The 11,663-nt window shown below is 37.0% G+C and overlaps 2 protein-coding genes across 5 annotated transcripts in view; one reads left to right on the top strand and one right to left on the bottom strand.

The window, feature by feature from the left end:
• The window catches only part of SIMC1 (SUMO interacting motifs containing 1), a 26,752-nt gene extending 18,980 nt beyond the window's left edge, over window positions 1–7,772 (top strand). The window contains exons 6-10 of the mRNA XM_015821524.2: window positions 565–753; window positions 2,046–2,174; window positions 4,246–4,402; window positions 4,600–4,684; window positions 7,304–7,772. Coding sequence (XP_015677010.2) covers window positions 565–753; window positions 2,046–2,174; window positions 4,246–4,402; window positions 4,600–4,684; window positions 7,304–7,524 — 781 coding nt within the window. The 3' untranslated portion in view covers window positions 7,525–7,772. The remainder of the gene's footprint in view (window positions 1–564; window positions 754–2,045; window positions 2,175–4,245; window positions 4,403–4,599; window positions 4,685–7,303) is intronic.
• A 929-nt stretch (window positions 7,773–8,701) lies between these two features.
• KIAA1191 (KIAA1191 ortholog) overlaps window positions 8,702–11,663 on the bottom strand; it is a 17,538-nt gene continuing 14,576 nt past the window's right edge. For 3 of the 4 annotated variants that reach the window (XM_015821533.1, XM_015821536.1, XM_015821534.2), the window contains exon 9: window positions 8,702–10,283. In XM_015821533.1, coding sequence (XP_015677019.1) covers window positions 10,075–10,283 — 209 coding nt within the window. In that variant the 3' untranslated portion in view covers window positions 8,702–10,074. The remainder of the gene's footprint in view (window positions 10,284–11,663) is intronic. The other variant, XM_015821535.1, reaches the window with a different exon arrangement.

Here is an 11,663-nt window from a genome sequence, read left to right as displayed (position 1 = left end):
CGATAATAAACCAAGAGAATGAACTGGATAATTTTCCTATATTAGATTTATAAAAGAGGCTTGTTTAAGCTTTGAAGAATTTAGTGAAATGGGACAAAGAAATGAAGTTCTAGGACATTATTTGAAGGGACTAAAGATCAAGATCTTTAGAAGGAAGGAAGAAATATAAAGTTAGTCTATTTGATCAAGGTTAAAATAGATGTTTAATCCTTACTGGATTTTTGCTGACAACAGGACTAAAATGACAAGATTTTATGGATTTGTTTATAGATAAGAGATGGAATATGGAAAGAAGAGCTAATTTGTTGTTTTTTAAGAAGTGATTAGTTATTAAAATTATTTATATTTGTAGGGGGGAAAATCACTTTTCATTTACTTTACTATATTATTTTTTTTCTTCCTTTTCTATTTTTTCTGCATCCTTATTTTTATTTTTAAATTTTGTATTAGTTTTTATTCTTGTGAATTGTAATCTTTAATGTAATTACTATTTTAAAAAATGTACGAGCAATATCTGAGACTATATATTACTTGTGTGCATCTCTAATTGCTATTTCTGTTCAGGGAAGTGATTGAATGGCTAATAGCTGTGGTCACTGGGGCCAGAATTTCTCAACACAAAAAATGCCTGCAAGAAACCAAAAATGTATCGATAAGCAAATCCAGAGGTCAGAACTGTAACTCCACTCCAGAAGTGTCCTTAAATGAGACCATGCAGAAAGAGGAAAGCTCCATACAATTTCAAATTCAAAAGTAAGCAGATTCAAAAGTTTGCTTTGTTTGAAGTTCACATTATAGTGTTTTTCTCTTTGAAGTTCCTAATGAACTTAAATGAAACAATATTTGTTTCATTTGAGTAAATAAATTTTTCCAAACTTGGCCTAAACACACTCAGAAAATGTTAATTGTATGGAATGCACTTGGTTAACTGACTTAAAATAGTTCTCTATCTATATTTATCTATTTGTCTGTCTGTCTGTTTTATCTAATCTGTCTTTATCTATCTATCTATCTATCTATCTATCTATCTATCTATCTATCTATCTATCTATCTATCTATCTATCTAGCTATCTAATCCTTCTTATCTATCTATCTCTATCATCTATCTTTATCATCTATCTCTACCCATCTCACAAATGTTACTCTGGGTGGCTCACAATAATTAAAAGCAACAGAAACAACAAAACATAAACAAAATAGCATATAACTATTCTAAAAACCTTGTTTAAAAAATAATAAAACATTAATGGTTGATGAATACAAATCATATGTCCATTTAATACAGCGATTGCCAAGTCTCACCACTACTGCTGGATCTCCAGGCATGATGGCACAGCTAAGTCATCAGGCCCTTCTCTTCCTAGGTCCCATCAAATGATATTTCCTAGTAGACAAGACCTGTAACATGCCTTCCTTGATGGATCTGATGGGATGGTAGATGTAACCAGGGCAAGGCGGTCCCTCAAATTTCCCTGTCTCATTCCACGTAGGGCTTTATAGGTCATTACCAGAATCTTGAATTGTACCTGGAAACCAATGAAGCACATGAGCAAAGATGTGACAAGTGCTGTTCAAGTGTGCACAGAACTGCCCGTATATTTGGCACCAGCTACAGCTTCCAAAAGCACAAGGACAGCCCCACGTATAGCATGTTACAGCAATGCATATGCTGTATACACTGTATGTTCTACTGTAGCAATTAAGAATGTCCTTTATCAATATTTTGGAGAAGTGACATAGTCTTTCCCTCCTGTTATGAGAGTGGTGCAAAATATAACAGAAGTATTAGTAAACTGCTGTTCATCTCAAGAGCAAATTGTTTGGCTCTCCTTTCATTTGTTCACTATCTCAAGGCTGCATGAGTTTCATTAAATTGCAGATTCTAAATGGTATTGTTCTATTGTAATTTAAAAACTAAGTATGTGTTCTGTGTCTTCTGAAATGACTATAATCTGAAGGTTGTGATGATTGTCTTAGCCTATGGTTTCATACTTCCACTAAATGGTGGAGGTCAGTTTAGTAACATTTTGTTTCTCTGGTTTAGGGAAGTTGCACTTCTACAAAGGATGCTTTCAATAGCAGTTGAAGTGGACAAATCTCCAAATTGCAATGCCAGTAAAATTGCAGATATGGTTTTTTCTTCTCTGTTGAATATACCCAAGCGGGGCCAAAGGTAAGAGATAAGTAAACTATTGAATTCACTCTTCCTCAGAATTGACTTTTTCTGTATTGATTGCGCAACTCTGTATTAGAGTTGTTCTCATTATATTCCTAGCTCAGTCAGACATTTCTGAGCAAAGAGCAAGTGTTGAATCTATGCTTTTTCTAAATGTTGAAAATTAAAGGTCTACCACAGATTTGGAGAGTCATGCCAAATTATTTTTTCGAATACAGAAAGAACATAATTTCATGCCTTTAACTACATGTTCCCAGGTGTATGCATTTGTATGACGCAAGTATAGGATTCCTTGGAAACCTGTAGATCTCCAGATGTGGCTAAATTAACATCCAGTATCTCTATCATTATCAGCAATAAAGGTTACTAAGAACTAAAGTACAGCTATGTGTCGAAGTCTCTAGATTCACACCTCTGTCCAGTAAAAAAATAAATTTTAAATGGCCTTTCACAGTACACGGTGGCTGGTCTGCTAAGTATACGGCAGAATCATAGCTGAGCTTGTAAAAGTCTATAAAAAGGGGCCAGGAGAAATAAAAGTCACTGATCACTTCATTAATTGTAAATTCTAAATACTTTCTCAACTGACTACTATAAATACTTTTGAATTTCTCTTGCTCACCTTGGGGAAAAGAGATCCGTGGAAGATGAAGGGAGAGACTATCGACCAGCATTATCTCCGTGGATCATGTCTAATCACTGATGTTTTTTCCATGAATTTATCAATGCGTCTTGTTAGTAATCTACTATATTTATGGCATTGAATTTCATAATTACATTTTATGGAAAAAGTACATCCTTTAATCTGACCTGAATTTGTTGCAATTCAGATATAGTGAATGATGGCAAAATCTAATAGCGTATGACTGAAAAAAAATAACCTTCCAGCAATCCAGCCCTTGCTCTGTTTTATATACTTCTGTAACATCTCCCTTTAATTTAGAAAATATATTCTGGTAACAAAAATTATCAGATTACTACCGGTAATCTATTTGCCAGCACTTACTTGGTTCCCTCACTCACTCAATATAAAGGATCTATACGGGTCTTTTGTAGTCTGGTGCCTACTAGAGGGTTTGACTGTAACTTCCACTATGCCTTGGCAGTGTACTTCAGCACACCTAAAGGAGGGCCAAGTTTGCTTCACTTCCATGGTAATAAGGAACAATTTGGTTAAATTTAATTTTAAAACACTTAGGGAAAATAATAGTTGTATTTGGCTGTGTTCTAAGTAAAGGCATCTTTAAGATCCTTTAATCTAGTTAAATTAGCTCAACATAAAATGGAAGGTACTACATTGGAAATGTTTGGTGTACTTAATGAAAGGCAACATGCTAAAACATTCAGGCTTCAATTCTCCAGTTAATGTCTAATTCTATAATTTAGGCAATTTTTGCTAATAGTATCTTTGTCACATGCCTAATATCTTGGAAAGAGTTCTAGCGAGCTAGTTTTAGGACTGGATATAAGTTGTAAAATTTGCTAGTTGTAGCGTAGAAACCTAAATTGCATAGTAGCAGATTTCAGTTTCATCCCTATGTCACTTAATCAAAATTTCATTAATCTTATGGCTACAGTTTTAGTATTTAAAAATCAGCCATTATTATGTTTTGACAGTATAACATAGCACAATAACTTGTCTTCGGCCTATGAGTGTTAAGAATGCCTGCTTATCAAACTGAGATCAAGCAGATAAACTGAGGATGTAATCTACCCCAACCTTGACTGAACATTTCCTGAGGTATCCCAAAGTAAACATCTGCAGCAGAATAACATGTTTTGAATTTTATGCCTGCTATAGTTGAAGTTTGTAAGAGATAGTGGTCATAGAAAGAGCTTGAAATTTTCTCTGGTTCAGGGAATTGAGACCATCTGTGCTGCTGTTTTATCTTTGTCTGAAACAAGTTTCATTTCATCCAATGATGCAGACTCTGAGAAGACACTTTCATTTAATGTCTTTGTTTCATTATGTTGTGCCTTTGGTTTAGACATGACCCTCTTTAAAATTACTGCTCCCAAACCAGTGCAGAACATAAAACTTCACTCTTTGCAATGTATCAACTTACAGAGACATGTTCCTGAGCACCATGGATTGTCACCTTCTACGATGCAAAGTGCTGGAGCTTATTTTCCAACATAGCTGCTCTATACCAACCAAACAGCCTTTGTCTTTGACAAAAATATTGTATTTTCTGAACCACGTTTCCCTGCTGCTAACATATCAGGTAATTAATTCAGTGCTTGCTTCCTTCGTTTATATTAACAGAACTGAAACCTGGAACATTGCATGCATCCCTACAGTGTTTATGCATTGTTTTAATCTGTTGTTATTCAAAGTTCTTTAAAGTATAGTATTTCAAAGCCCTTTTAAAATATCAGTATGCATCATTTGTAAAATTCTGAATAAAAATCCTGTTCACAGGACAGTGAAAAATTGTGGCAGAGATGGGATGAGATGCTTCATCAACTGAATTTATTGTTGCTGAGTTACCGTACTATAGTTCTAGGTAAGCAGCTTGCTCATAAACTTCTCTGTATATCTTTCTGATTAGGAGTCAGTATTAGGACATCTTGCACGGGTTTGCAGGAATACTCAAAATACTCTAAGCTGAAATAGCTATTTCAGGTATTACAAGCTTGGAAGAAAACATGCCATACTCAAAATGTCGTCCCTAGTTTTGGATAAAACTAAAGTGTTTCATTTCAGGTAGCTTTGAGTTCCAATGTTTTGTAATTCACTTATTTCTGTTTGTTCATAATTTTTCCCAACCATGGAGTTTAGGAGTGGCATGAGCCAATAATGTCAGCACATTTTTTTTATCTGCTAGCATTGATTGGAGTTAATCTAATCTAATGTAAGCTAATCTATCGTATCCATCATCTATCTATCTGTATGTATGTATGTATGTATGTATGTATGTCTCTATCTACTTATCTACCTACAGTACCTACATACATGGTAGTCCATCTCAAACAAATGACCCCGGATAACGAATAATCATAAAATCATTTTAAACCAATTAAAAACACAATGCAAAAATAAATAGAAATCAAGAAAATTATAATACGCACATATAAAGATGAAACAGGCCCCTTCACACACTCAGGCCCCCAGGCCAGGGCACATAACCAGTTCTTCAAGGGCCAACAGAGTCAGGGCCACCCTAATGTATAAAGGGAGAGTGTTCCAGAGGGCAAGTGCTATGGCAGAAAAGTATACCTTGTAGGCCCCACCAGCAGACATTTCTTGACTGATGGGACTCGGAGCATGACCATCCGGACTGTATTGGACAGGTAGAAACACTGGAAGATGGTCCCTTGGGTAACCTGTGAACCATTGCAGTTCACAAAGTAGTGATCTTGCCTGTGTTGTTTTGTTGTTCAGTTGCCAAATCGTGTCAAGACTTTTGCGACTCCATGGACCTCAGCACACCACCTGCCCTCTACTGTCTCCCAGTGTCCACCAAACTCATATTCATTGCAGTGATGACACTATCTAACCATCTCATCCTCCACTGTCCCCTTCTCCTTTTGCTTTCAATCTTTCCTAACATCAGGGACTTATCCAATGTGTCAAATAGTTGATACCATTTACTACCTGTACAATTACATACTGCACCAGTTGAAGCTTCTGAAGGCTCTTCAAAGGCAAGCTTCATGTAGAGTGCATTGCAGTAATCTAGACGACAGATCACAAGGGCATGACAGTCAGCAGAACCCTCAGGTCCAGGAATGAGCAGCTAGTGCCTAAACCAAAGGTGTGCAAAGGCCCTCTTAGCCATGGCTGTCACTTTATCCACTGAAGATTTCTCACTATGACCTGAACAGGGTCACTGAATGACTATCTGTAGATGTAATAAGAGCAGAGAAATGATTACTTTTTGCCAACCTTAAAGCCACAAGATAGGTGCTCTAGTTCATGCTCAATCATCTCACTCTTCATCATTTGCAGCAGTACTCTAGGCATCTCTTTGCCCTCTTCACTTTTCTTAGTTCATCCATAAATCCATGGAGAATTCTGATATTCATAGGTGTAGAGCTGCCACTTGGGTGTAATCTAGTCCACAGCCACAGCCGTTCTCTCATTCCAGCAGCAAGCAAGGCTTCGGCTGGACCGTGTAGCAGATCTTCCAGAACCCCAAACTCCCTCTGGAACCCAATCAGGTCCATCAGTCATTTGGGGTGGGCCAGTCTAATAGGTGCAGCCTCCCTGCTGAGTGGAGTGGTGCCAGTCAACTGGACATTCATGAGGGAGTGATCTGACCATGATGGGAGAAATTAGGTCAAATGTAGGGTTAAATATATGTTGGAGATTAAAAACTATTCAGGACAAAAATGACTTGCTTGGTAGGTTTGTTTCAGTTTTAAAAGTATTTACTTTTGGGAAGTTCAAAGGTATCCATTTGTTCAGTATTTCTCTTTAAGGCAGCAAGCCAACTACAAAAGTAAACAATCCATTGCATACTTTTCTATGCAATTGAGCTGGAGTCTGCCAAAGACAAAAGCTGTTAAATCTTGCAGTAACTAAAGGATTGTGCATTATATACAAGCATGTATTTTTGGAAGAAGCCTCAGCCCAGTAATCCTTTCACAATTATGTTATTTTTACTAGATGAATTTACTGCTGGTGTTTGACTGCTGTTTAGGCAGACACTGACTGTAAAGAGCAACCGTTGCTTTTTATTATTGCAATTTTAAAACAATGTTTTAAAAAATTAAATTGTTCCACTGGCCAAGCAAGGAATAATTTTGAGTTGTCATTGCTTCTATGAATTCAGTGTTTCAAGTGGAGTTTTGGACCAAACTCAGTATAATACTACTTTTATGTGTGCAACCTTACATCACTTGTTAATACAAAAAAGGAACAGTTATGTAGGGGAAAATACCTTTGTTTAATTCACACAGTTACAGCTGGAAGCCTATCTCTGACGAGATGCAATTCTCAGAATTGCTGTATTTTAGCAATTTTTTGAACTTTTTTTTTTCACACATTAATTTCAGTTAACATGGGATAAAATGGAGATTTTCCTGTTATAGCTACAAGGCAATTACAGCCTAAAATATCAATCTGATGGTAAAACAAACTATAACAAACTTTCAACAATTGCTTCTACCCTTTTTTATAGAGCATTTAAGAAACTCAGTGTATGAACGTATTAATTTAATTATCAAAGCTGCTAAACCCAAACTACAGTCAAATGATTATATTGAAAGAAGTGATATAAAGCACAGCATTCACAGCATCCAGAAAAAGCTCCGCCAAATTCTGGGACAGCCAATTCCCTCCCCCATCCAAGAAAAGATTGAACTACTCAAGGTATTGCTTTTCACTGCTATGGATATCTAACTCGTGGAGGACTGTTGGATGCTGACAGATGGACCTCTTCCAAGTGTAAAGTGTTCTTTAAAAAAAAATTACAAACTAAGTCTTCTTTCTTTGATTGCAATAAATTGCACTGTATTCTCAGTCACTGGATAAGTCAAGAATTTGTCAAGTTTATTCTAAATTTCTGTTAATACCAGTTTGTCTAGTTTTGTTTTTATTTATGTTTTATACACCTTTTATAATAAATTTTACTAGCTGAAAAAGTGGAATGAGTTTGATCTTTTTTTCTTCTAAGATTACAGGTCATTGGAGATTAGATAGCTATACAAGGCTATGTTTGTACAGATGTCAATCCACTGAGAATGAGTCACGTTCCCAGATAAATCTTAGTAGTAGATAATACATGCAGGGCTGAGAGGTTTTACTATTACAGTTAATTCTACCAAGTTAATGATAGTACTTGGGACCAGAATTTCTGTCGCCAAGCTATGTGCTCATAAAGTGTGATGTCACATGACTGCATTGCTTAGCGACAGCAATCACAGAACTGCCCATTGCCGTCATTAAGCGAGGATCACGGGTCATTAAGCAAGTTCCAGGCAGTTGTAAGCAGGCCAGTAGGCAGATAAAGAGGCTGTTCCCAGGCAGGGGTGGGTGTGCAGGTGGCCTGTGAATGTTGCACAGCTAGGGATGGCTGCTCTGGATGGGAGAGGAAGGGAGTAGTAGTAGTAGTAATAATAATAATAATAATAATAATAATAATAATAATAATAATAATAATAATAATAATAATAATAATAATAATAATAATAATAAAGTTGGAAGGGACCTTGGAGGTCCTCTAGTCCAACCCCCTGCTCAGGCAGGAAACCCTATACCATTTCAGACAAATGGGTGTCCAGTCTCTTCTTAAAAACTCCCAGTGTTGGAGCATTCACCGCTTCTGGAGGCAGGTGACTTACTGGAACGACTTATGACCTTCCCTGTTGGCTTCCCCATTGACTTTTCTTGTGGAAGTGAATATTACTTGCCCAAATCACAAGACTTTGTGGATGCTAGGATGGCCAGAACCTTGAGGACCAGTCATAAGTATACTCAATTCAGTGCCATCACAACTTTGAACAATTACTAAAGTCATTAAACAAGGAGTATTTGTACACTATGCAATAACAGCCATACCTCCAAGATTAATTCGTGTTTGTTTATTTTGCAAAAGTATTAGGCATAGAGACATGAGCACAAAATACTACAAATAAATTAAACATTAACCAAGAAGCAAGATCACAGTCTCCCGGGTACAAATGATGAGCTGACACAGCACTATCAAAGCAATACAGGTCCAAGTTGCAGCTGTTGTGAAGAAAAATGGATTGTTAAGTCACTTAGATATAGCAGATATAGGAATTTGGATTTAATAAGATATAAGACCAATTTAGGACATAAGAAGGGTTCACGAAATTCACAAATCTGGTATTCAAGAAAAAAAGGTTTTATTGTAATGTAATGCTTGTAAGTTCCCATCCCCCTGCTGTAAAGTAATGCCATTTAGTTGACATTTAACATTAGATTAAAAAAACAGAAATAATATATGCTCATTTGCCTTAAAGCATATACTAAATATTTTTTATCTTTCAATGAATGATTCTAAAATATAAATCTGTAAAAATAGACATTTACTCAAACATTAATTGTAACATTTATAAACTGAACAGCTGAATTAAAAATCTTCTCATGTTCTATTAAGTAATTTTATTTTGGATTCCTTTGCCTCCCAAGGAAGCATGTACAGGAATGTCTGTTATAGTTTCAGTGATATTTTATTTCACATTCTTCTCATAGAAACTATGGCTACACTTTTCAAACTCCAAGGGATCTCAATTCTGGAATCCCTTTATTAAAAATAGAATCTGATTATTTTAGGAATGAAGGAATTTGCCTACGTTGCACTTCAGACTGAATCATTTGATTCCAACAACAACAAAATGCATCACAAACAATATTGTATTCCATGCCACAGGTCTAGAAGGGGAACTTAATTCTTAAATTTCCTTACACATGGAACTTTTATGTATGAAAACAGTGAGAGAGTCTGCATTTGAAGAATAATTCTTCCAGAATACCTTAGCAAAACATTTTTCCTTTTTTCCTAGATTCCCTTCAAGTTAAAAAAAACACATAGCTATTAAAAAATAATATATTGTCTATTGATAAGCTGACCTGAATAGCAGCACCAAATCTAGTAGCGGGAGCACAAATATTCTAAACAAGTTTAACTATTTTATAGCTTTCCTTTTTAAAATTTAGCTATGTAAAGCAGCACACAATTTGTTGTCTGAATTTCAGTGGTAGATCACTTTGATTTATAGTGTACCCAGAGAGCCATTTGAGAGGGAAAAGGCAATAAATTAAGAAAGCTGCCCAGAACTCATTTCATCCCATTTATAATTCTGAACTAGAAAGCACAGAGTCACTTTTTAATCAGGGATTTATGAGTAGAATAGAGTCTACTTAAAGATGAGATAAGATAGCAAGATGACAAGAACATACTTGCGCACTTAAGTAGAAATACTCCTAAAAGCCAGAGGGAGCAAGCACATTCAAGTCCCGGGGTTTAATATTGTGAGAATGTGAAGACCGCCTCTTTTCTTCAATAGTTGGAATATCCATCTTGGGAGGCTTGAAATTTGCAGAGTCATCTGACATCCTGGTGGACTGTGTACGCATCAGTTCCATTGGAGATGGCTTCTGAGCACTCTTATATGTCTGAATGGTAAAGCCCCCTAAGGAAATACACAATTATATGAAATAAATTACAATAAATGTTTCAATATATAACCGTTGTCATTACTAGAATTGCAGCAAATTTGGAGAGGAAAATAATGCTAACAATGTCTGATAACAGCCGTTCCAAAGTTACCAGGAATTTTCCAACTCTTTGAAGATAATTTGCCATAACACTATGGTATTTCCAGACAGACTCCATCCTTTTCACCCTGATCTCATACAATCTCAGCATCCACCAGGGCAACCAACCTGCATTTGGAGCCCTACTACTCTCTGCAACTATCCTCAAAAAGGGAAAGTTGGGGACTAAGAGAGAGTTGTCAGCCTGGCAAGATCCAGAATAGACTTCAGGAGAAAGCAACACCACTTCCTCAAGATAGAGGATACAACTGCTACCGTACCTCCAGGGGACATTAGCTATCTTCCGTATCTAGACTCTCACTTCCCCAAAATGCTCTCCAAAAGACCCAAGAAGGACATGGATCTAGCACACACATGGCACAGATAATCCTATCATTCGGAGTCCAATCACCTCCTCTGATTTAACTCATGCACAGTCCATGCCAGAGGTAATGATTTTATTAGCAAAATGTTTCTTCAAAATTTTAAAGTGATCCTCAGAAAATCTTCCTGAATCCCAAAGACACAGGGCACCTTAAACAGAACTGCAATCAAGAGTAGAGAAGTAAAAAATGAATGACTTTATCACATCATCATCCTTATTACCATGATTTAAGTTCATATACATAAGCTCTTATCCATTCAGTGAATGATAACTGCATTGAGTGCCCTCCATATTCACCTCCATATTCCAGAGATCAACCAAACATTCAAAACTATTGCCTATGAGATTGCTGAGAACATTCTGGGGTGCCTCTGGAATCTATCCAGATCATCAGACACCTGGAGCAGGTCATTTTAAGAGCACCCTTTCTGGGAGTTTCAGAAAAATGAGTAATCCCCAGAGTATGATCTGACCAGGCCCAAGACTAGCTCTCACATTCTCCAATTTGGGACCAGATGTCCATGCACAAAAAACAAGATCTCACATATGGCTACCTATGTGTCTCAGACCTGAGATTAGTTGGAACAAACACAAAATTGCAGTGTGATCACAAATTGCTAAACCCTCTCGTGAGCATAAAGATCCATAACACTAGGAGCTAAGGATACTCTATCGACCAGTCCGCTCCCACAGAGAGGGCCTCCTTAGAGTGCCGTCGGCCAGACAATGCCGGCTGGCGACCCCCAGGGGGAGAGCCTTCTCTGTGGCAGCTCCTGCCCTCTGGAATGACCTACCCCCCGACCTACGTACAGTTGCGGACCTGCGCCTTTTTCGCCGAGCCCTGAAGGCCCATCTATTCCGTGCGGCCGGC

Source organism: Protobothrops mucrosquamatus, unplaced genomic scaffold, assembly GCF_001527695.2.
Source record: "Protobothrops mucrosquamatus isolate PMUCROS unplaced genomic scaffold, P.Mucros_1.0 scaffold1341, whole genome shotgun sequence".
Lineage (NCBI taxonomy): Eukaryota > Metazoa > Chordata > Lepidosauria > Squamata > Viperidae > Protobothrops > Protobothrops mucrosquamatus.
Note: the sequence above shows the minus strand (reverse complement) of the source record. Positions and strands in the feature narration are given on the sequence as shown.